We start from the raw sequence: 26,024 nt of genomic DNA, 5'->3' as shown, positions 1-26,024 counted from the left end.
TAAAATATTCTTTGAACAGCATACATATTTTTACACACTTTTGAAAATATATTTTACCATTATTTTTTAAATTTTCATGAGGATTGAGGTTTTCAAAACCTGATTAAATTAATTTTGAATAACACATTATGCAATTAAAAAGTTAAAACTATATAAGGTAAAAAGTACACAAAAGAAGTCTCGTACCCATATTTAATACTTACATACCCAGTTTTATAAGTTTCTCATTTATACATTTTTAACACCATTTAGCAAAGAGTAAACATCTTATACAGGAGTTAACTTCGAGTCTTAGTTAAACCTAGCCTTCTAGTGTTTCCACATGCATATGCAAGCAATAGAAATTAACCATGCCCTCACTGCCTAATGTAAAAACTAGCATACTATATAGCAGAGGTGTCAAACTCATTTTCACCAGGGGCTACATTAGCCTCTCAGTTGTCTTCAAAGGTCCGAATGTAATTTTAGGACTGTATAAATGTAAATATTCCTTAATACTTAATCGAGAGCTCAGTGCTGCTGCTGGGTAGAAACAGGGTGGAGGGCCCACGGGCCTTGCGTTGAGCACCTGTGCCATACAGAGCTAACCCTCCATATCTACCACTTCGTACCCATGGAGTCAACCAACCAAGGATCAAAAATATTGGAAAAGGACTTTTGGTCAAGATGGCAGCTTAGGTAAACACAGCTCACCTCCTCAAACACACACATCAAAATTACAACTAAAATATAGAACAACCATCATCCAGAACCATCAAAAATCAAATTGAATGACAACTATGGATTAAAGAAACCACATCCATCCTGACTGGTAGGAGGGGCACAGATGCAGAACTGGCTGGTCCCACACCCATGGGTGGTGGATGAAAATTTGGGAGGGGTATGTCAGGAGTGAGGAATCCCAGCCCCATGCCAGGTACCCCAACCCAGGGTTTCAGTGCAAGGAAGATAAGTCCCCATAACGCCTGGCTGCAAAAAGCAGCAGAGACTGAGTTGGGGGAAGAAACTTCTGGAGTCCCAAGCAGTTCCTCTTAAAGAATCCACACATGGACTTAATCAGATGCACTCCCTCTGAGCTCCAGCACTGAGGTAGCAGCTTGAAAGGCACCAGTAACATACAGGGAGGAGCTGAAGTGTCTGGCATCAAGGTGAGAACAGGGGGTTAGCTTTCTCCTAGATAGAAAGGTAGGCAGAGGCCACTGTCCCTTTCTGAACTCCCCCTAGGTACCTACCCCCTGCACACAGCCATAGAGCCAGCAGGTGGGTGCCATATCTGAGATTCCATCACTTGGCTAACACTGTCTGCCCCACCCTGGAGATTCCCCAGAGATTCTGTCCTACCTAATGTACCAGCGCATTCGAAGTGTTAACAGTGACTTTTCCATATGAATGGGGGGTCTGAGCTCACCTTTCACAACTTCCTAAATCCTATCAAACAAGCAATAACAGGCCTCAGTGACCCTCCTAGCCTCCCCACCCCACACCTCTTGCTAAGTGGCCCCAGGCCCAGCACTAGCAGCAGACAGCCTAGATTCACAGCTTAGCTTCTCCTGTGAATCTCCAAGACCAGCACAAGTAACGCCATCTCAAATTTCTTTATAGGTCATGTAGGGTAGTACCAGGCAAAACACAGGGCAGGGCTGACCTCAGCCTGCACCAACTGGGAAACTCTAGAGCCTGTGCACCCTGTGGACAGCTACAGCCACTTTAGAGCACCATCACTCTGTTCCTACACAGCTGATCCTCCACAGAGGGTGGATGTTGGTGGTCAGTGGTCACAGCCAAGCCTTGCAGCTGACTGCCCTGGGTAAACCCCTCTCATTGACCTGCCAACAGCAACCAAGACTCAACTACAAGAGGAGGGTGTATTCAGCCCACAGGGATGGTGCACTTCAAGTAAACAGCTCAGGTGATAGGGTAGTCTGAGCCACTGGACCCTACAAGGCACCTACTACATTAAGCCACACTACCAAGACTGGCAGTCATGGCAGCTCAACCTAATATATAGAAATAAACACAGGGAGGCTGCCAAAATGAGAAAACAAAGAAACATGAACCAAATGAAAGAACAGATCAAAACTCCAGAAAAAGAACTAAACAAAATGGAGATAAGCAATCTATCAGCTGCAGAGTTCAAAACACTGGTTATAAGGATGCTCATGGAACTTAGTGAGGACCTCAACAGCATAAAAAAGATCCAGTCAGAAATGAAGGATTCACTAATTGAAATAAAGAACAATGTACAGGGAAACAGCAGTAGAGTGGATGAAGACAAGAATCAAATCCTTATGATTTGGAACATAAGGAAGCAAAAAAAAAATAAATAACCATGCAGAAGAGAATAAAAAAAATGAATTTAGTATAAGCAGCCTCTAGGACAACTTCAAGCATTCCAATATTCATGTTATAAGGATGCTAGGGGAAGAGAAAGAGCAAGAAATTGGAAATCTATTTGAAAAAGTAATGAAAGAAAACTTCGCTAATTTGGTGACGAAAATAGACATGCAAGTCCAGGAAGCACAGAGGCCCAAACAAGACGGATACAAGGAGGCCCACTCCAAGACAAATCATGATTAAAATGCCAAAGGTTAAAGATAAAGAGAGAATGTTAAAAGCAACAAGAGAAGTTAGTTATCTACAGAGGAGTTCCCATATAACTGTCAGCTGATTTCTCAAAAGAAACTGTGCAGGCTAGAAAGGATGTCAAGAAACATTCAGTCATGAAAAGCAGGAACCTACAGCCAAGATTGCTCTACCCAGCAAAGCTATCATTTAGAATTGAAGGGTAAATAAAGAAAGCCTCGATAAGAAAAATCTGAAGTTCATCACTGAACCATTATTTTATGAAATGTAAAAGGGACTTATTTAAGAAAAAGATCTAACACATTTAAGTTTTGTCCAAAATTGCTTTCAGAACATTCAAGTTCATGACACTCTATTTAAAGTAAAGATAAAGTAAAATGTTGATAGCATTCCTGTTCTACTTATTTAAAAATAACATTTCTTTTCATAGGACAAATCTGATCAATAGGAAATTTTAAGAGTTAGAAAGAAAATATTGTTTCTGATAAGTGTTACTATTTTAGAATGTTTATATTTTGTAGATGTGAGAAAATAACTTTCAAGATATGGAAGTATATTAAATACTTTATATCACAGTTATAGTGATATAAATTTTAGTATTAGTTCTTAATGTCTGTATGTTTCATAATATTTCTTATACAAGTGATAACAATGAATAATTCTTTTAAACATGAAAATATATGGGAAGAAATTAAATTTTGTTATCAAATGAATTTACTTGGAATGGTACATGCTTTCATGTTAGACTAAGATTTTGGAAATTACACATTTTTGAAGTTTTCATAGAACTCATAAATAAAACATGTGGTTTCAAGTTAAAAAAAAGATCAAAACTATGAACAATAAAATGGTTATACATATGTATCAACAATTGAATCTAAAAAACAAGCTAAGCAAACAAGAACAGAGACACAATCAAGGATACAGCATTTTGATGGTTGCCAGACTGGAGGGGGTAGGGGAGAATGGGTAAAGGGGTGAGGGGATTAAAAAGTACAAATAAGTAGTTACAGAATAGCATTGGGAATATAAATTGCTGTATACGAAATGGAACTTATACATATGACCCAGGGACATGAACAAGGGTGTGGGACTTGCCTGAGGGAGTGGGGGGCAGCTGGGTGGAAGGAGGCAAAGGGATACAAATTGGGACAACTCTAATAGCATAGTCAATAAAATATAATCTAGTATATATTTGGAAAAATAAGTTACCCATTTGCTAATATGTACAATGTAGTTAGGCCTACAATATTTGTGTCTGTACTGAATATGTAGACTTCTTTTGTCATTATCCCTTAAACAATACAACTGTTTACACAGCATTCATATTGTATTAAGTATTGTAAATAATCTAGCTTTAAAGTATATGGGTGTGCATAAGTTATGTGCAAATACTATACCATTTTATATAAGGTACATGAGCATCTGCAGATTTTGGTATTTGCAAGGTATCCTGAAACCAATCCCCCAAGGATTCAAGGGATGACTGTACATCATTCTGTAGCATTTTTTGATTAAATGATACATACTGGCAATCTCTCCAAAATGAATTCAGGGATTCTTTTTATTTTTAATCAGCTGTAGTGTCTGTTGCATGTTTACCCCATCAACTCCCTATTACTGAACACTTGAAATCTGTGAAGTGAAACAATGTCTCATTTTGTACTTAGGCATGAGTACCTGGATGATTTTCTAGAAATGGGATTTATCAGTCAAGGGTAAACACATCAGTAATTTTGGCAAACATTAAAAAAAGCCTCCCCATACTGATTGTATGATTTTGCATTTGTGCCAGCAATGGACCTACAGCCAAAAGTACCTATTTGTCCCTAATTCTATCAACAAAACAGTATCAAACATCTAAATGTTTAATAATCTGTTAGGTAAGAGATGGTACCTAAGTATAGTTTCACTGTGATTTTTTCTCTTATGAAACTGAACATCTTTTTATTTGTTTGGAGATCATTTTAATTTCCTTTCCCATACATGTCTTTTCCTTATTTTTCCTCATACAGGGGTTGTTGATCTTTTCTTCTTTTTAGGAGCTCTTTACATATTAAAGAGATTAGCCCTTTGTCTTTAATAGGCATTTTTTCCTCTCCAATTTGTCATTATTTTTTTTTAAATTTTGCTTAGGGTAAAACAAAATGATTTCAACTAAAGCATAAATATGATGAAAAAGTAATCAGCTATTAGAATTAGGATAGAGATCAAATTTCCCAGAATGACAATCTTTGTACATATGGAATTTGAATTCATTTTCCAAAATGTGAGTTCAGTCATACAGCTTTATTATGCAGCTTCCTTAGAGAAAGCCTTTCAACTGTTGGCTCTCTGAAGTGGTAACAGCAAATTTTTATCAAAAAAACACCATGATGTGCATGTGTAACTGTGGATACATATTTGTGGTAATGAAGAACAGGAAAAAGACTGGAAAGGGAGATAAAAGAGTTGAGTAAGAAAGGGGAGTAAACACTGGGAGTTAGATAATATGACTAGCTAAGAAAGAGGAAGAGAGAGATTAAGTTCCAGACCAGAGAAGATATCTAAGATCATCCACAAAATTTAGGGCTAATGAAAGAATGTCACGCTGTCACATAGCACCCTGATCCAGGTTAAACAGTAAGTATTTTTTAACCACTTAATAAATAATTGATTGCCTATTATATACATGGTATAGTGCTAAAATCAAGGGGTTATAATTTACTAGAGGAGTAATTTATCTTGAGAAAACAAGACAATGATAGGACTTCCGCCAAGATGGAGGCGTAGATGGAAACACTGTGCCTTCTCCCACAACCACGTTTGAATACAACAAAGGTTTAGTAAACAAAGACGCAGCCAAAGAACAGAAAATTGAACTTTATAGAAGTCCAACAACAACGAACTGTTCAACTGGACTGGTAAGAGGGGCGGAGCCAGCAGCGGAGCAGGGTGGGGCAGGAAAGATCCCCCCACCCCAGGCGCCCAGGCAGCCAGGGTACTATCGGGCGGACCCAGTGAGGGCACAGGGCGGCGGGCAGACCATGGTCACACATTCATGCGCAGTGAGACAGATCACACAGGCCCCAGCAGCGGGAAGCAACAGAGGGGACCACCATTGCTCCCCTTTGACCCCGCCCCCACATACAGCATCACAACCCAGCAACTGAGTTGCCCCGCTCTGGTGAACACCTAGGGCTCCGCTCCTCATATGGCCCAAGAAGAACTCAAAGCCCCAGAGCCCATAACTCTAAGCAACCAAGAGATTGCCAGCCTCTCAGATGCACAGTTCAAAACACTGGTCATCAGGATGCTCACAGAACTGGTTAATTATAGTCACAAATTAGAGGAACATATGAAGGCTAAACTAATTGAAATGAAGGGAAATGCACAGGAAACCAATAGTGATGGAAAGGAAACTGGGACTCAGATCAATGGAGTGGACCAGAAAGAAGAACAAAACATCCAACCAGAAAAGAATGAAGAAACAAGAATTCAAAAAAATGAGGAGAGGCTTAGGAACCTCCAGGACATCTTTAAACGTTCCAACATCCGAATTATAGGGGTACCAGAAGGGGAAAAGAAACAGCCACGAGTGGAAAATTTATGTGAACAAATAATAAAGGAGAACTTCCCCAGTCTGGCAAAGGAAATAGACTTCCAGGAAATCCAGGGAGCTCAGAGAGTCCCAAAGAAGTTGGACCCAAGAAGGAACACACCAAGGCACATCATCATTACATTAGCCAAGACTAAAATGAAGGAGAGAATTCTAGAAGCAGCGAGAGATAAGGGGGCAGTCACCTACAAAGGAGTTCCCATCCTACTGTCAGCAGATTTCTCAAAAGACACCTTACAGGCAAGAAGGGGCTGGAAAGAAATATTCCAAGTCATGAAATCCAAAGACCTACAACCAAGATTGCTCTATCCAGCAAAGCTTTCATTTAGAATGGAAGGACAGATAAAGTGTTTCTCAGATAAGGTCAAATTCAAGGAGTTCATCATCACCAAGCCCTTAGTGTATGAAATGTTAAAGGGATTTATCTAAGAAAAAGAAGATAAAAAATATGAACAGTAAAAGGACAGCAAACTCACAGTTATTAACAACCACACCTAAAACAAAAGCAAACCAAAAGGACAGCTAGATCAGTAGCAGAACCATAGAAATGAAGAACACATGGGGGGTTAGCAACAGGGGAGAGGGGAGTGGGAGGAGGAGAAGGGGGGAGAAAGTACAGAAAATAAGTAGCATAAACAGTAGGTAGAAAATAGATAGGGGGGAGGGCAAGAATAGTAGGGGAAATATAGAATATAAAGAACTTGAAACACGTGGTCATAAACTAAAGGGGGAGAATGGTGGGGGAGGGGGTATGCAGGGTGGAGGGGAATGAAGGGGGGGAATAGAACAACTGTAATGGTATAATCAATCAATTTTATATATATATATATATATATATATATATATATATATATATATAATGATACACCAAATTAACTACTTTCTTCTTAAGATGAAACAAGACCATCATATTTAATTTTAAATTCAACAAGTCTTGAGCACTGTAGTAAAAGACTATGTAAAACATGCATAAGGCATGTTTTAAGGAAAAAAACTCAAAGAAAAAAGTATTTTAAGTAGGTCAAAAACTGAATCACTTTTAAGTAGAGAGGTCTAAAAATAATAACCTTATCTCTTGGTTGTTTTTGAAAATCAGTACTGCTACTAGGCATTTTATAAACTTTTTTATAAGGTGAGTAATTCAAAAGTCCAAGATGGCTAGGCTGAGAAAGATCTTCCAAAATCAACCTTTCAGACCTTGAGGGATTAGAGGCATAATCGGAATTTTCACTTGGACTGACACTGGAGAAAAAAGAAAAAATTTTGTTTTAGTTCTTAAACAGCTTATAAATTCAATCCAAATTTCTATACATTAAATAAGAACACCTGAAATTCTGCTGGAGATCAGATTCATACCTATGAACTTAAGGCAATGCTTCAACTAAATTTTTAAATAAACCATAATTAATTTTAAACTAGTAATCTAGGTATTTCTAGAGCTTCTATGCTAAGTTACTTAAGTTTCAAAAAACATAGAAATAGATAAAGCCCAAAATATACATATTTCATAGTTTTTATAACTATAAGGTATTTTCTTAATATGTAAATGATTCTCTAATATTTCTATTTTTCCTAAACTGAGTTATAGTCAAAATTATAAGACATTATTTCCTATTACAGAGACATATTAGAAACACAATAATAATAAAATCCAGCCCTGGCTGGTGTGGCTCAGTGGACTGAGCATCAGCCTGTGAAACAAGGAATCACTGGTTCAATTCCCAGTCAGGGCATATGCCTGGGTTGCAGGCCAGGTCCCCAGCTGGGAGTGCTCCAGAGGCAACCATACATTGTTGTTTCTCTCCCTCTTTCACCTTTTCCCTCTCTAAAAAGAAATATCTAAAATCTTTAAAAATAATAATATCTGTACATTTTACATTCATAAATTAAAATCATACTCTGAATTCTATGTGATTTCCCTTACATACCTGGATAACTCTTCCCCTAAATTCTGCAAACTCCATTCTGTTATCTTCAGTTCATGTCTTAAAGAAGCAACATTTGCAAGCAAATTTTCTTCTTCATTGTCATTCTTATAGTAGTTTGATGAATTAGGTTCCATTTCTTAAAAAAAAAGAAATGAATTTCTACTACCTTGCAGGAAAAAACCTGTGGTGTCAGTCAAGATACTCTCACACTAATAGAGTTTAACTCATTATTTTTCTATTTCAAATGTTGAGAAAAGTTTAATGGTGATTTAAAACAAAACAAAACAAAACAAAAAAAAGTTAACAATTTCACTCTGGCTGGTGTGGCTCAGTGGACTGAGCACCAGCCTGTGAAACAAGGGGTCACTGGTTCAATTCCCAGTCAGGGCACATGCTTGGGTTGCAGGCCAGGTCAGACCCTCAGTGGAGGGCATGGGAGAGGCAACTGCACATTGATGTTTCCCTCTCTTTCTCCCTCCCTTGCCCTCGCTCTAAAAATAAAATAAATAAAATCTTTAAAAATAAATAAATAAAAACGAAGAAAATAAGAATAAGAAAAATTAAAAAACATTCTCAAGGTCACACAAACTGTACATGGTGGAACTAAGATTTGAACCTAAGTCATCAGGATCCAAAGACCTTTTAATTGTCACACTGCAATTTTCTTATTATACATCAATGTCAATGAGGTGTTTGAACTTACATAATCACATTACAAGCTCTGGACATCTCATAAAACTGGTATCACTATAAGTCACTCATTTTCTTAAAGGTAATTTATTACCAGATAAAGAAATATCCCCTTCTCCCATTCCTAATCGTTATAAAATTTTAAAGCACAGATTCACATCACAAGCACAGAGATCAAAAAGATCTTTGGCAGGTAAATTCACAGAAAACATGAGAAAGCTTTTGTTTCTTCAACTAAAGTGTACCTCTAGAGGCCTGGCTGGCATAGCTCAGTGGATTGTGCATAGGCTGCGAACCAAAAGATCGCAGTTTCGATTCCCAGTCAGGGCGCAAGCCCCGCTTGCGGGACAGGTTCCCAGTGCGGGGGCCACGTGAGGCAATCATACATTGATGTTTCTTTTTCCCTCCCTTCCCTAAAAATAAATAAATAAAATCTTTTAAAAACAAGTGTATCTCTAGGGTTATGAAGTTGAAAGGGCCACAACTTTTTATAATTCATAATTAATACAATTAAATTAAGGTTTTATCATCTCTACCATTCCTATCCCTTTCCATATAATCTTAAAAGCACATTCCCTTCAGATCTCATTTACCTTTGTCACTTGTAGCATCTCCCTTTTACCACCCTTCTAGAATTTTGACCTCCTCTCAAACTCCAATTAGCTAGAAGTCCTGTGAATTATGTTCAGGACTGTAAGTCACTTAGATAAATTCAGTATTTTCAGTGACTAAGTGATTACTAAACTGCCCTTCCTTCCCCCTATTCAGCTAAAATAGTATTCTCAGATGTGAGGAGAAAGGCTGAAAAAAAACCCCAAACTCTCACCTTATTGGAAGAAACTATGGCAAGAAATTGAGATACTAAGCAGTCTTAGAGACAATGTTTCTATCCTCTTTCCCCTTTTGTTTCCACAAATTTGCTTCTCCTTAAGTGAGAAGACTCTCCCAGACAAAAGTCAATCGATCAGGTCCCCATTCTGCTTTATCTTTTCAACATCTCTAGCTTCCTGCAGGATGGTGAAGGAAAAAAAGGTAAAGAAAATTTGAGTAAATTCTAAAATGTCATTCGATATTATGGTTCAACTAAATCAGAATGTCCAACATCTTCCATGTATTTTAATGTAAAAATTCTCTAACCCTTCTTAAGTATCAATGAATTTGATACTCAAATTTTTTCCTAGTGGGCCATTTATTGTCAAGTGAAGATTCCTCCTCCCTTCAGTAGTCATAAAAGTCCATCTCCATTGCCTGTACATATGTGCAAAAGCACATGCTATCTACTGACCCTGACGTCATCTTTCGGCTCTAACAACGCGTCTGTAACTGTTCACAAGCACAACCATCGCAACGAAGAACAAGTGCTCTTTGTAGCCTCTGTATATAATAGGATGGGCTATAGTCCAAAAAAAGATTTGAATCAAAACCACTCATCTGGACAAAACTGATCCTACGTTCATCTGAACGTGGCAAATAAGACATCTTCCTCTTCATCTTTTCCCTCAACTAAAATACCAGCCAGCAGAGCAGCGTGCGTAGCACAGGTCTAGAGTAAGCGCTCCGAGGGTGCCTAGAGGGAACCGACAGAACTTCCCCAAGCAGGCCTGTTTCGGCTCAAAAAGCAGTCGCCCACCACCCAAGCGTTAGTTGGCAGAGATACGCACCCGTCGATAGAGCCCGCCGCGCTCTCCTTTGCGTTTGGAAGCCTCGGACCCTTTCTCCGGCCCTGGGCGTGGGAACAGCAGTGACACCACACCGAGAACCAGCGAACTCCGAAGAGTTCGAACCGTCGCGGGAACCGTTGCGGTCGCACCTCCCCGGCTGCAGCACCGCCCCCTCCACCCCTCGCATAGTGTGGGCGTGGCGACGCAGGAAGCACGGGGCTTGTCAGGGATCGTGGTCTGAGAGCGCGACTGAGCTCCCTCGCTTGGAACTACATTTCCCACAATTACCCCCACTGCGCCCATTGGTGTAGGGGAAGCCATGGGAACCTGCAGCCATCCGGGTGTGAGATGGGAGGTGCTCAAGAGGGGCCGGAGGGAGGGGAGACCTAGGAGGGTGGGGAAAGGGCTGGCCCTTTGCTGGCTGGCCCAGTGCTGGCCCCGCCCTCAGTTCTTAGGAAGCTCGGCGTAGCACGCAGTCTGGGAGTGTCTGCCGCTGCGGCGGCCACCTGGAGTTTTTCCCTACCACGAGGAGTCCTTGGAGGACGTAGGAGCCTACGTGCGGACTACCCACACCTCCCAACGCCTTTTCCCGAGAGCACCCCGGCAGGGATGGGCGACAAGACCGGGCTGCCCTTCCCGGTACTCCTCCTGGCCTCTCTGCTGCTGCCGGGAGTGGTCGGCTTCACGCATTCCTTGGACAGCGACTTCACGTTTACCCTTCCGGCCGGCCGGAAGGAGTGTTTCTACCAGCCCATGCCTCTGAAGGCCTCCTTGGAGATCGAGTACCAAGTAAGTGTGGAGGGTAAGCCATCCTCTTTCCTTTAGCTCCGCTGCACTGCATCGTCGCCTCTCACCCGTTTGGAAACTTCCTTTGCACTGCCTGGGTCGTGAAGGGGTGAGGGCCGCGCAGGCAGCAGGCCAGCTCCGCGCAGGCGCGCGAGGCTGGCTTTGGTGGGGCCGTGAACTGGCAAGTTAGGCGAGACCTGCCATTGACTATTTGCCCTCTTCCTTTTCCTCCCGTCGGAGTGAGGCTAGCACTGCTAATGTCTGTGGGTTTTTTCTGCCATCGCTTTGCTAGACAGTACATGCTCCAATACTGAGAATTTCACAATATGGGACTGAGACGTGTTCTCCTTTATCATTGGACGAGATCCCATTTAATTCATGCCACCACCCTCACCCAACCTCAATATTATACATCTTAACTGTCATTGCTCCAGTTAAGGCCTTTTGAATCGTGACCATGTGATTATCACTGATTTCGATTTTGGAATATTGTAAAAAGGGGTTATTGATGTATATGTAATGAATGGTACGTTTGCTTATCTTACATCTTTTTAATCAAGTAAGATCTAATTGTATATTAAAACATTGTAACCTTTCACCCAGCACTGTAAGCCCCTTTTCCCTCATATCATTGGTTTCTTTTTAGTATCTGCATAATATTATATAGGGAATTGCCTTAGTTTAATGTAGTCCTCCTGATAGAGGGTAATTTCTTAGAAGTCTTGTTAGTTCCACACAGCTAATTTTAATGTCTCTAGGGAGCGCTGCAAAAAGAAAGGTGTTGGTGTAGTTCATCTTTCAGGTTTTTTAAGAGTTACTTAATTTATAATCAGATGTCAAATTTTTTTTAAGTTGTAGGGAATTTTTTCCAGTAACAGGTACTGTCACATATAGAGGAAAATAGAGTTATGTAGAATTTTCTTCCAGAGGGACTAGAATTAGATTATTTATAGATTTATAAGGTAAGCATAGGGTGTATCTAAGGTTACATAGTTAGCAAAACCAAATCCAGAACTCAAATTTTTAAGCTTCCAGTCTAATTCAAAAGTTCGCTTACTGAAACAGTACCATGTGCCAGTAATGGGGGCGAGGTAGGGGCGTGGGGTTAAAAACAAAAAAGAGTCCCTGTTCTCAGGGTACTTGAAATACTAAGGGATACTGGCACATAAACAAGTAATTTCAATAAAGTATGGTTAAGTGCTAATAGAGGAGGGCCATTTCTGTGGGGTTTCAGAAAAAGATTCCTGGATAAAATAAATTTGAATCTAGAAAGATGCTTAAGTTAAGAATGCAAGGAAGGGAGGACATTTCAGGAAAAGGAACAAGACGAATAGATGGGTCTGAAAATGCATAGTGGGAGTGTTTTGGCAGTGGGCAGTATGTAGTGGACACTACAAGTGCTGAGTTTTTATTAGACTAAGTCTGAAAAGTCGAGTGGGAGTAAGAGAAAAAGATCAGGAGGCTTGATCATGGATCATTATTATCTTAGCCTTGTGCCCCATGTTAAGTAGCTGTACCCTTATTCTGTGCAAGAGCCATTGAAAATTTAAGCAGTATGGTAACAGTCAAAAGTGTTTTTCAGATAGATCTCTGGGCGGAAGGCAGGTTTAAGGAGGTCGAAATTAGTGAAATGGTCCACATAAGAATGCAATTTGAATTACTCAAAAATTCCTCAGTATTTACCCAGGTATTAGGGAGGAAATCTATTTTAACTACTGACCTCTTACGATTAAGAGCTCTTGCTCAAGAGATAAAATGACTGGGTTGAAATCCTCTCAGTTACTACCTGTGTGATTTTGAACAAGTTACTTAACCTCTGATTTGTAAAATACAGATAATAGGGGGCATTGGTGTTTCAGTGATAAAATAGAGATAATAGTAATTACCTCCGAGATTTGAAAAAATGAGTTAATAAGTGTGTCCATAAACCGTCTCTGACACATAGTAACTATTAAATGAATGTTAGTTTTTTTTATATTTACACTGCTAGTGTTATATTGCTGGCTTAGTTTAGCTTTATACATTGTATATTTAGTGACTCTTAAAGGGGCTATTTTCCCAAAGCATTCATTCTCCCTAAATAATTTGTTTTAATTGAGAAGAAAAGTAAAATCATTTAATGTCTATAATCCTAGACAATGTTGGAGGAGTGTAGGATAGAGATCATCTTTGGCCCTTTGTCTGCATTTTCCTACTCTGTAATTAACTGCATTAACTATAAGCTACTGGGTTTTGTGTTAATTTTTAAAATTTCAGAGAATGCAGGTTCCAAACATTGCCATTGAACGAACTGAAAATTTTAACCATTTCTTGCTTTTCGGGGTTAGGAGGACATTTTCAGGTTAATTGGTGAGCCCTACATTATAGTCTCAAAAATTTTAAATGTCAGTATATATATATTTCATGAATAGATCATTTAAAAATTTAAATCTTTATTGAATGCTTAATTTGTATAAGCACTCTGCTAGGTGCTATGAATAGTTCGTACGTACTCTTACACGGTCTTGTATGGGGACAGATGTTAATTAAATTATTACACAAATTTAGAGTGAAATTACAACTCTAACATGTGCTGTGAAGGTAAATGTGTACAGCTATGAGAGTATTTAAAGGGAGGACTTGATTTGATCTGGGAATTGGGAGAAAACATTCCAGAGGAAGTAGAATTCAGATCTGTAGAAGAATCAGGCTTGCTAGGCCTAAGGAAGTCAGTAGAACAAGGTGATGGGTAAAAAGAACAGCATGTGACGGCACCAAGGAATAAGACAGAAGGCTGCTCTTGAGGGGTTGAAACACTGTTTTGTACAGACGGGGGAAGTGGCACCGGGGAAGTGGCACCGGCCTGGCCCACCATGTCCCATTGAAAGTTTATTGTTTCAATGGAAACTGAAACAATGTTTCATCTGGAAGTTTAGTTTTTGGATTATGGGCTTTTTAAAATAAAATTTATATTTTTTAAATTTATATGCTTTAAAATTTACATTTTAAATATGTATTTTATATTTTTTTAAGTTAATGTCTATAGTTAATGTCTGTTCTTAAGGACCATTTTTAACAATTTCATTAACCTGATAGCCACTACCAAAAATATCTTTTAAACTTAATTTTATTGAAATCTGCTTGTTGTGTTATAGTTCATTTTCTGATTTAATGGATACCTTTTTAGGGGGTATAACCTTGAGTAATTTTCTTAGAATGTTTTGAGTCCTTGGATAATGTGAAAATGGCTTTACTTTTTGCTTTCACTTAAGTAAACTGTATAATTTTTTACTTGGGACCATTGAAGACATGGCTCCGATGTGGGTTTTTTTCCATCTTATATGTAAGAATTCTGTGACCAACCCCAGTTCTTGTTCGTTTGTTTATTTATTTGGGGGGGGATTTGGGGGTTTTGTTTTTATTTTTTGTTTGTTTTTATTTTTGGCAGTTCTCTACTACTAGTCTTAGAAGTTTCTTTCTAGTTTGTTCTTTTTAAATCCTTTTGGAAAGATAATAGGATTTTTAGATCTTTATTTATTCTGCTTCAGTCTAATGAATTTTATTTTTTGAAGCAGGAATTTTTATTCTCTTATTTGATAATTTCCTCCCTTCATTTCTCTTGTGTCTCTCCTTTTGAACTGCTTATTAGATAATTTCAAATCTTTAGCTCTGTCCTTCATGAAGGGTCTATTTTCCTCATACTTTTTCATTTATAGTTTTTCATCTTGTTCTGAGAATTCCTTGGCTCTTTCTAGTTCTCTGATTTTTAGTCTCCATCCATGATCATTCTGCTAACATTACATTTGTTTGTAATGTACATTTAATTGAGAGTTTTGAGATCGATAGATACTTCTAGCTAGCTATACAGCCTTTGCTCAGTGTAGTTATCTTCCAGAAATTCCTCTTCAAGTCTGTTAACAGGCTTTTGAGATTTCCAGTATTGTTATGGAGTATTTGCATTATGTTTTCTTCATTTCTTCATTGGGATTTAAAGAGGAGACTGAATTGTGTATGTTTAAGTAGCCATTTGAAACAGGTTCTTCTGATCAGTAAGTAGAGAACAGGAGTAGGTAATCTGTTATATCATCCCATTGAAGTCACCAAGAAAAATAAAATGGAGTGTTACGTAAGAAAAAGAGTAGCCGTTGGAGAGAGACTGCGGAGTTCATATTTTGGCCATGCCATTTCCTTGCTGAATCACCTCAGGAAAATAACTTCTTCGAACCTCAGTTTTTTATTTTTAATTAAAATGAGAATAATAGGACCTACCTTTTAGAGTTGTGAGGAATAAATTAATCCACATAGAGCACTTAAAAGACAGTGTATGGCCCTGGCTGGGTGTCTCAGTTGGTTGGAGCATGATCCTGTAGACCAAAATGGTTCAGTGGCTGATTCGCTCCTCAGGGTGCATACCTGGGTTGTGGATTTGATCCCCAGTTGGAGCATGTATGGGAGGCAACTAACTGATTGATGTTTCCCCCTCTCTCTCTCAAATCAATAAACATATCATCAGGTGAGGATTTTAAATAAATAAGTTAAATAAATAATCAACCATGTGTGGCATAAACTGTAATTGGGAGCAGCTATCTTCTCAGCAGCAGCAGCAGGAGGAGGTCCATTTGGGGATTGTAAAGGAACAGTGTTCATTGGCCAGTAAGTAAACAGCCCCCCTTGAATATACGGTTCATATTGGGAACAATAGATGAATCTCTTGAAGAAGCCCGTTGGAATCGGATCATGGAGATCTTGAATTCTAAGCTAAGAAATAGCTAGTTTCTTACTTTATTGAAGAGAAAACAAACTCAGAAAAGTTACATAGCAAACCCTAAATTGTCTAAGTAAAAGGTCCTAGATTTGAACTCCTTTCTGTCTCTTTTTACTCTACAGGATTCTCAGTGAAGGCACTGCTTTTAGGAAGATTATTTCGATAATACCTGTAAGGTCTAAATTTCCATGATAGCCAACAGGAATTGGTAAGAAGGGGGACCAGTTCCAAAAACTAGATGATCTTTCTGCTTTTTCTTGCCCTAATGAGTCCATTGGCTTTCTTTCCCCTCTAGGTTTATGAAGACATTTTTTTCATCATCTACTTTATATCATTTATTTTCAGAATTTGTAATATATGTTCTTCTCTTTTGAACTATTCTACAGGTTTTAGATGGAGCAGGATTAGATATTGATTTCCATCTTGCTTCTCCAGAAGGAAGAACCTTAGTTTTTGAGCAAAGAAAATCAGATGGCGTTCACACGTAAGTAACCTCTTAGTTGATTTTCTGGGCTAAATAATACCAGTGGGCTCTCTGTGGGGCAGGGAAATTTAGCACATTTGGTACTAAATATCAATTTAACACATTTTGATGCTATATAGGGCATTTGATACTAAATATCGATTCTATATGAACATTTCAAACCGTCCCTGTTAGTAATCTGCCTTAAAAACTACAGTATTTTCCATTGACCTCTTTCTTTTTGTTTGGGCATTTTGTGTTGATCCTGACTAAACTTTTTCCTTGCTTTGGTTAAATAGATGAATGACCATTCCCTAGGTATTGCATTCAGTCTATTTTGGCAATTTTAACCTGCCTTTCTGGCTGGTACAGGCTTTCTGTTCTAACTTTCAGTTACCTTTCCGGGTGTGTATCCGAAAGTTTCTTGAGCCACTTGCTGTCATCTTTGCCCATTCTTTCCTTCCTTAAAACAATAGTAAAATACATTTGTGTGTGTATGTATGTAGAAATTGTTTTTTTACTCAGACCCCACTTTTTTTAGACCATTGGAGGACCCAAAAGTAAAAAAATCTGACCATAGAAAACCATATAAAAAAGAAAATAACTTGTTACAACACTTTGAGTTTAAATTTGACAACACGCCATATATTCAATTCTTACATCTTATTTCCCCCCTTTTTTAATCTGTCACTGATGTTTCAATGTTCCTTTCTAATATTTTACTTGAGCACTTTTGTTACTCAGTATTGTTGTTAAAACAAAACTCTTTGAGTTTATAGGAAGAAGAAATAATACAGAGTATCTAATATTTGCCATAAACTAGACTTTACATTTTTTAATCTATCTTCCTGAAATTTCTGCCCATTAATATGGCTTTCCTTCCTTTTTTCATGGGATAACTCTTCAAATATTTGAAGATAGATATGATACCATGTTCCCTTCAAGTTATCTTTGTACCAAGTGAATCATTCTTCTTCCCTCCACCATTTTTTTGTATGACAAGACTATGAATTCTTTTATCTTCATTGGAAGATGCTCTAAGCTCCTCTTAAAGTGTAGTACCAGAGAAACCAAAACAGTTCCTCAGATATGGTCACTTTGTCCATTGAGAAAAGCAGAATTATCTCCTATCTTATTCAGTTATGGCATCCTCAGAACCGTGCTCTTCTCTCAGTTGTGAGGGTACAGGAATAAATATTATAACAACTATTTATTTAATGCTAGACATTGTACCAAAAGAGAAAATTTTGTGACTTATTTTAAGTGGAATTTTTTCATAAGGCTTTGCATTTTATATGCTTCTAAATTAATTATTCCAATCCACTGTGAGAAAGATTCTTTGATTCCCTAATTCCCATTTTACAGACAAGGAATCTTTACAGACAAGGAAGCTCAGAGAAGTTAAATAAGTCTGCAGGGATATACATTTATTAAGAGGAGGCAGGATGGACCAAAATTCTTACTTTCTACCATATGATGCTTAGAACATCCCTGGCACATAGCACTATGTAAGTACTAGCTATTATTATAATTATTGATCTTTGGCGATAAAAGTACCTGACATGTAATTGACAGTAAAAACTGAATACATGTATGACAGAATGAGGAGGAAAGTATCTCCATCATAATTTAAGGTATTAATTTCAGAGTGCTTTGCAAAAAGGTATTTTAGCTATGTAGAGCTCAAAAAATAGTTTGCATAAACTATTATATAAAATAGGGAAATTGTCATTTATTGGGGATTATAAAGGAACAGTGTTCATTGGCCAGTAAGTAAACAGCCCCCCTTGAATATACGGTTCATACTGGGAATAATAGATGAATCTCTTGAAGCAGCCATTTGGAATCGGACCATGGAGATCTTGAATTCTAAGCTAAGAAATAGCTATTTATTTACTTTTAAAAAATATTTCATTTACTTTTAGTAAAAATATTTCATTTACTTTTAGTCATTTGTTTACTTTTTAAAAATATTTCATTTACTTTTAGGAAGGGGGTAAGGGAGGAAAAGAGAGAAGGAAAGAAAGAGCAATTTCTGAGAAATGCATTGACGTACATCCATCAGTTGCTTCTCACATGACCCCAACCTGAGACCTGGCCCACAGCTCAGGCATGTGCCCTGACTGGGAATTGCACCAGCAACCTTTCAGTTCACAGGCCAGCGCTCAATCCACTGAGCCACACCAGACAGAGTGAGAAGTAGTAATTTAAAAGGTCAGTTTAGATTGATATACTTGGGATTAACTACCATATTTTGATTTGTATAATACACACATACGTTTTTGGCCAAAACTTTCAGGAAAAAATATTTAATTTTAATTTTAATTCAATTATTTATTTACTCACTTATATTTAGGAACAAAACTGATTATCATATTTTGGGGTATTATTTTGCATATGGATATTGTTACTGCTTTTTAGAGTTACACTTTTAACACATAAGCATAAGTAAAAGAATTTAAAACATTTATATAGATACAGAATTAGTACTACCCATGGATAATACACATCCTTATTTTTTCCCCAAAAATTTGGGCAAAAAAGTGCACATTATACAGTATACTTTGATGGATATATGAATAAGAACTAAAAATGTAATTCATCTTTAAATTTCTGAACATAAAAAATGTGTAGAATTTGTTAGTTTTTGTTCTTCAATTTTCTGCTTTAGTGATAAATATTGACTCTCGTGGAAAAAGTATTTTACTGCTTTAGTGCATAGAATTACCTCTCATTAAAACATTAGGAGATAAAAATGAGTTTATAAGAGTTCACATTTACTGAGTTTGATGTGCCCAGACACTGTTCTAAGCACTGTACATGAACTTGTATGTTTCATTCTTCACCACAGTCCTTTGAGGTACATGTTATTATCGTCATTTTACCAATGAGGAAAGTGAGGCCTAGAGCTATTTGGTAAACTGAGGGAAGGTTCCACAGCTAGTGATCACTAAAGTCTGGGTTTAAAACCCAGGCAGTCCAAATCAATCTTAATCGCTATACCAAATTTACACATCTACTTTGTCAAAATTAGATTATAACAAAAATTGTATCGCCCTGGCTGGTGTAGCTCAGTGGATTGAGCGCAGGCCCGCGAACCACACGATTGCAGTTCGACTCCCAGTCAGGGCACATGCCTGGGTTGCAGGCCAGTTCCCAGCAGGGGACTCACAAAAGCAACCATACGTTGATATTTCTCTCCCTCTCTCCTTCCCTTCCCTTCCCCTCTAAAGACAAATAAATAAAATCGTTAAAAAAAATTGTATCTTTAGCTATATTAACTTGTTAAAGGCAACTAAAATCTCATTTATGACACTGAAATCTTTTTTCCTAAGTTAAATTTTTACAACAAATACTGCTCTTCTAAAAGTTAGGGTTAGCAAAAATTTCTCCAAATACAACCTTAAAAAGTTTAAATAATATTTGTCTAGCACTGCCTGTAATGAGGAGTTACATGTAAATGTATTTTTCTAGACAACTAAATTACTATTACCCTAACTATATTCCAAAGATGCACTTAATTGGTAGGAGGTGTGAAAGAAGGCATTTAAATACATCACTGCTTTTGAAAACAAAACTCACTTTACACATTAATCTCAACTGAAGGGGAGGTTTCTAGTCATATTTCTATATGAATTGAACTCATGATAAATTACTTTTTATAACATAAATCTTGAAATTCATTGTGAGGTATCATGTATCTAGGTTTTTAATTCTATTATTTTCCAAAAGTTAGGTCAAGATCATTTACCATAATGCCAAGCACATGTAGATTTCAAGTACCTGAATATACAAGGGTGGGCAAAGGTAGATTTACAGTTGTGAGTACATGAAACAGTTTATTATTGTATTGTTATTTATATTTTGTATTATAACTATAACCTTATTTTTGCCCACACCTGAATATTTCCAGGTTGCCTCTTTCCCAAGAAATTATAAATTAACTTTGAATACTAAGGAAGTCTATCAGTAAGCTGCCCAGTTATTATAAACCATTACTGTTTCTCTGTGTAGTAGGGTTTTTTTTCTTTTATCCAAAATACAAGTACAAATAACTGAAGATGTACTCTTTTAAATACAGGGTAGAGACTGAAGTTGGTGACTACATGTTCTGCTTTGATAATACATTCAGCACCATTTCTGAGAAGGTGATTTTCTTTGAATTAATCCTGGATAATATGGGAGAACAGGAGCAAGAACAGGAGGACTGGAAGAAATATATTACTGGCACAGACATGTTGGATATGAAACTGGAAGATATCCTGGTCAGTATGGTCTTTTCATAGAATAAAAATTATAACATCCAGAGGCCTTACTATGTGACAGGCACTGAGCTAAGTATTTCAGTTGCACTGTCTCCTGTAAGCCTTCCTTAACTCCGTCAGGATTACCTCCATCTTTCCATTGAGGACATTGTCATCTTTGGGAGATTAGGTGATGTTTCTGTCATATAACCAGAGAGAGGGAGAACTAGAATTGAGTACAGGCTCTTAACTACAAAACTCCCTTAGAATGTCCACGAATAGAAGAATGTAATGATCTACAGTATAGTTGCACATAGAAAAATCCTGAGTAATTTGCAGAAACTTAAGATGTATGGTCATTTTTCCCACACAGTTTTTATAACATGAGATTTCATATTATTTGATTAATTTGGGAACACTGTTTTCATTACCCAAACCAAAGCTAGTAGTTATCAGAAACTAGCATTATACTCAGGATTAAAAACTTTGGATATGGGTTCTTTGCTTGAATTTCTTTACACTTCATTTATTATAAACATATGACCTTCAATTATTATAAACATATGACCTATTTTTTTTTTAGATTTTTTAAATTAATTAATGTATTTATTTATTTATTTATTTATGCGGGGGGGAAAAGAGAGGGAGAGAAACATCACTGTATGGTTACCCCTCACATGCCCCCAACTGGGGACCTGGCCCAAAACCCAGGCATGTGCCCTGATTGGGAATCAAACCAGCCACCCTTTGGTTCACAGATTGGCATTCAATCCACTGAGCCACACCAGCCAGGGCTGGAATATGTTTTTATTAAAAATACATTATACTTTTATATGTATAGAATGCACATGTAAAATTGAAGTATTTTTTAAATTTATTTTTAGAGAGAGGGGAAAGCAAGGAGAAAAACAGGGAGAGAAACATCAGTATGTGGTTGCCTCTCCTGTGCCCCCAAATGGGGACCTGGCTTGCAACTCAGGCATGTGCCCTGACTGGGAATAGAACCAACGACCCTTTGGTTTCCAGACCTGTGCTCAGTCCACTGAGCTAAACTAGCCAGGGCAAATTGAAGTATTTTTTAATTTCACTGCTTTGTGAGATAAAAACATTGGGAGTTTTGCTAAATACTAATTTGGACCAGACTACATTAAAGGGAAAAATACTTACATACAATGCATTATATAGAAGTAAATATCTAAAAATGTATCAGTTCAGTTTTTTAAAACTTCCTTATGGTTGTGAAGGCTAAGAAAGAAATAATGTATGTAAAATTCCTGGCATAATGCCATTGGAATATATTTTTATATTATTTATTTTCAGTTCACAGTAGCTTTGCTCCTTTGTTAAATAATTTTGTAAACAATAATTTAAAGTCTCAGAACTATTAAACATATAGTAGAAGATCTTTAGGTAATCTAAGTAGCATCTGTCCCTTAATTAACATTGTATCTAGACCTGGCTGATGTAGTTATGTGGATTGAGCATGGGCGTGCAAACCAAAGGTTGCCAGTTTGATTCCCAGTCAGGGCACATGCCTGGATTTCGGGCCAGCTCCCCAGTTGGGGGCACATGAGGGGCAACCACACATTGATATTTCTCTCTCTCTTTCTCCTTCCCTTCCCTCTAAAAAATAAATAAAATCTTTTTAAAGAAACATTATATTTAGATATAAAACTGTTATGAATATCAGGGTGCTGTGAAACACATTTTAAAATTAAAATTACTGATTATTCTTTTATAGTAAAACTGTTTTCTTTATCTCTAGGAATCCATCAACAGTATCAAGTCCAGACTAAGCAAAAGTGGTCATATCCAAACTCTGCTTAGAGCATTTGAAGCTCGTGATCGAAATATACAAGAAAGCAACTTCGATAGAGTCAATTTCTGGTCTATGGTTAATTTAGCAGTTATGGTGGTGGTGTCAGCCATTCAAGTTTATATGCTGAAGAGTCTATTTGAAGACAAGAGGAAAAGCCGAACTTAAAACTCCAAATCAGAGTGCCTAATATTGAAAAAGAGAGACAAAAAAAATGCAATAAACTGTTACAGTCAAGACCATTAATAGTATTTTCCAAAATATTTTCAGTTACTACCATAAGTATGAAACAATTACAATTTTAATGTGAAAGTCTTCGCTTTTTTTCTGTGCAAGTAATCTTACTGCCCCAGTAGTACTTAAGTGTATAACAAAATTTTACAGAATATAGGTATAATTGAATTAAGCCATATTAATAATTGCATTTTCCTAAGTTTAAAAAATTTTTTATAAATGCGCCATGGGTGATTAAAATAAATGAACTTTGGGCTTAAATGCAACACCGAACAATGTTTTTTAAAAGATTCTCTGACCCAGAAGTTTCTTTGTAAATGTGGCAATTACAAATTAATTGTAGACGTTTTCAATATGTTATAAATCATCTGAGAAGTACTTAATCATGGATTGACTATATCTTTAGAAGACAAAGACTCGACTTTTCTGGTTTTCTGTTTTTTACGTATTTATCTCTGTTGTAAGGAGAAGCATGGCTGTGAAAAACAGATTCATGAGACTTTTATAACCAACTATATTTCAATTTAAAATACTAACAAAAAGTTTTAATTTTATATACTTGTCTTACATTCCTAAAGCTGACATTGTGACAGTTCTTTAAAAAGCCAAGTCATACTAAAATTAGGACAGATTATCTCTTTGAAGTAAAATAGCTATAGGTTGCTCAGTTTCCTTAAGGATACATTCATTCTGTCTAGAGCCGGGGTTTCACACTCATTTTCACCTGGGGCCACATCGGCCTCGTGGTTGCCTTCAAAGGGCCGAATGTAATTTCAACTCCTTAACAGTTAAGGAGTAGTTACATTTCTATAGTCCTAAAATTTCACTGGGCCCTTTGAAGACACCGAGAGGCTGCTGTGGCCCCTGGTGAAAATCAGTTTGACACCCTAGTCTAAGGTGTAGAAATTTAAAATTAAATATGAGGGAAATAATTTTGTTTTTATTTTTTGTCAAGAGTGTTAATGTAAATTTTAACATGATTATTGAGTTGGATACATAATTACCAGCAGTTGTGAAGGTAATATTGCTAAAAGAATCTGGGCCTAACATAAATAAATACCTCCTTTTCTGTGTTCTCAAAATGAGTAGAAAAGAACTAATAAAATCAGTTAGGGATTTAGGTAAGTTATCTCTAATCTTATTGGCTCACATAATGATCCAATCCTAATACAAATCATAACTTCCAGTTAACTAGAAGAAACATTACCTGGCTATGAGTTTTATTTTTTTTACAACTTTTGTTTTCAATTACCTAAGTACCATATTCAGGTATATTTTATGAAATAGAAGGCCTACTGTAGTTTAGCCTTGGGTATACATATTTATTACAGTTTTTATTATAACTTTCATAAAATGACTTCTCTGATCATTTTATGGACATTCAAGTGAGATTGGAAACCCACAGAATCCTGTGTGAATACTACATGTGTCAGTAACTGTGTAAATAAAGTCTGTGCCATTCTAGCTTACTGCAGTCTGTGGAGTGTTACTCAGATACTAGTAATTCAGCTACACCATGAATGGAATAGAATTTTTTAGGGTATAGCTATTTGTAAGGGTTATGCCAAATATGATTAAAAACAATCAACTTTTAAATTCAAGTATAGAGCCCCTCTGTAGGTTAGTACTGCTGGAACTCTTAAGCAGTAATTAATAGAGAGATTGGTTTCATTTGTGATTTACAGAGTGGTGCAAAAAGAGGTTTATTTTCCTCTTTATGCTTTTGGGAGAACAGAAACTTAGATTTCCCTACTCTGTAACTTTTAAAAAATGGGATAAATGTCATATATGGTCAGTTACCTTCATTGGTAAGTGCGCTCAGTGTCCAGGAATCATCCCTGTAACACTTGCAAAACAAGGACCAATAAGGTCATTGCCTCTGAGGAGCCCTCCCATACACCCTGCTGTTAACTTTAAAATGGGAAGCAAACTTATAAGTACTATAACTAATAAGACAGTACGGATATAAACTACTGCATCTTTTTATAAAACTGTGATTAAGAATTCTACCTCTTATGAATGACTAGAATACTGTACTATATACTCTGATTCCTTACCTAACAATGAATTTGTTACATCTTCTGCATATATTTTGACACTGATACTAAATTAAACCTGTGATTTAGTAACTTTTTACCATGTAACAATCGCCTTATTTAGAAAAGAGAGAATTTAGGGATACTGAGGACAATTTTATTTTTATAGACACAAAGTGGAGAGATTTAAGAAGCATGTTACCTGTGTTAACCAAAAACAAAATTTGTAAGCAAGGACTAAGTTCTTCAATATTTCTAAGGATGTATTATTTGCTTCATGTTTTTTTTAATCTCAGTATTCAATTTCAAAACTAAAATTTGTTAAAACAGTAAGCTATTTATAAATCAACAGCTTTTTATCATTGGTTTTTAATTAAACTTTTAAAATACTACAATATTTTACTAAGGCCTAGCATTTCGCTCTGGTTTGCATGTAGATCACGTATAATTAGTGTGCTGCTGTTTCATGTGAATATCAACACAGAGGGTAAATAAGTGGTTGAGATAGCATTGAAATCACAAATTCTAATGTAATTTCATACTATGTTTCTTTCTTAAGCATTGTTATTATGTCTTAAAATTGACAAAGACTGAGTACCTATAATTGTATGCCTCCCCAAATGAAATTTTAAAAGAAATTGATTCAACATATAATGGTTTTTCATCTGAAATGTAATAATGCTGAGTTGTTCAAATTGCTTTTTTAGTTGTGAACAGCCATATTAAGTGAGAAATGAATACTGCACTAAGTATATATAATAAAAAGTAAAAGTAAAAAAAGTCTAGCTTATCTACCAGTGATTGTAAGTGCTGTCTAATCCTCCAAGTCTTCATTGATCTCTTAGCCAGTGCGCTCTCCCTTCCATTTAAAAAGCCGTAGTTCAGAAGCCCCAGTGGCCTAACAGATAAGCAGCGGCCTCCTAAAAAGCCGTACATGTATAGTTATTCATTTGTTGTCCAAGCATGAATTGTAACTAAAAGGTGCTCAAAATACTTACAGAGGCAAAGATCATCAGTTCTGAAAGAGGAATGCTAAATAAGCACCCGAGGAGCTTGCTCCACTCCTCTGCCCCACTCCAGAATCTTAACAACACCCAAATTTGGGGTTTGGGTAATCTTGGGAATTCAAGACTCATTTGAATCTGTTTCTTCATTTACAGAAATATTTTAAGAAAGATCTTAAAACTCAGTTAAAATAGCATACCATACAGTCCATTTCTTTCACACCATCTAGACAAGTC

At 36.9% G+C, this 26,024-nt stretch overlaps 2 protein-coding genes across 5 annotated transcripts in view; one reads left to right on the top strand and one right to left on the bottom strand.

Moving 5' to 3' along the window:
* Positions 1–10,660, bottom strand: part of CCDC18 (coiled-coil domain containing 18) — a 109,479-nt gene extending 98,819 nt beyond the window's left edge. For 2 of the 3 annotated variants that reach the window (XM_037045507.1, XM_037045508.1), the window contains exons 1-3: positions 10,461–10,660; positions 8,110–8,245; positions 7,249–7,423 (exon numbers count right to left, since the gene is read on the bottom strand). In XM_037045507.1, the coding sequence (XP_036901402.1) occupies positions 7,249–7,423; positions 8,110–8,245; positions 10,461–10,647 (498 nt within the window). In that variant the 5' untranslated portion in view covers positions 10,648–10,660. Of the gene's footprint in view, positions 1–7,248; positions 7,424–8,109; positions 8,246–9,625; positions 9,807–10,429 lie in introns of all 3 variants that reach the window. The other variant, XM_037045509.1, reaches the window with a different exon arrangement.
* Positions 10,661–10,914: 254 nt separating this feature from the next.
* TMED5 (transmembrane p24 trafficking protein 5) lies at positions 10,915–25,561 on the top strand. Of its 2 annotated transcripts, none has more exons than XM_037045511.1 (4): positions 10,915–11,249; positions 16,377–16,474; positions 20,535–20,722; positions 22,439–22,524. In XM_037045511.1, the coding sequence occupies exons 1-4, from the start codon at positions 11,070–11,072 to the stop codon at positions 22,522–22,524; spliced, it is 552 nt and encodes a 183-aa protein (XP_036901406.1). In that variant the 5' UTR covers positions 10,915–11,069. The 2 variants fall into 2 exon arrangements, with proteins under 2 accessions (XP_036901406.1, XP_036901405.1); XM_037045510.1 differs by having other exon boundaries at positions 10,924–11,249; positions 20,535–20,718; positions 22,463–25,561.
* Positions 25,562–26,024: the final 463 nt, after the last annotated feature.

The sequence above is a fragment of the Sturnira hondurensis genome, unplaced genomic scaffold (assembly GCF_014824575.4).
Source record: "Sturnira hondurensis isolate 20B ecotype Veracruz unplaced genomic scaffold, ASM1482457v3 Scaffold0004322, whole genome shotgun sequence".
Taxonomy (NCBI): Eukaryota; Metazoa; Chordata; class Mammalia; order Chiroptera; family Phyllostomidae; genus Sturnira; species Sturnira hondurensis.
Note: the sequence above shows the minus strand (reverse complement) of the source record. Positions and strands in the feature narration are given on the sequence as shown.

Coding starts and splice junctions, on each gene's coding strand:
- TMED5 (XM_037045510.1), top strand. CDS start 11,070: ATGGGCGACAAGACCGGGCTGCCCTTCCCGGTACTCCTCCTGGCCTCT. Junction 11,250..16,376: donor CCTTGGAGATCGAGTACCAA/GTAAGTGTGGAG, acceptor ACTATTCTACAG/GTTTTAGATGGAGCAGGATT. Junction 16,475..20,534: donor AAATCAGATGGCGTTCACAC/GTAAGTAACCTC, acceptor TTTTAAATACAG/GGTAGAGACTGAAGTTGGTG.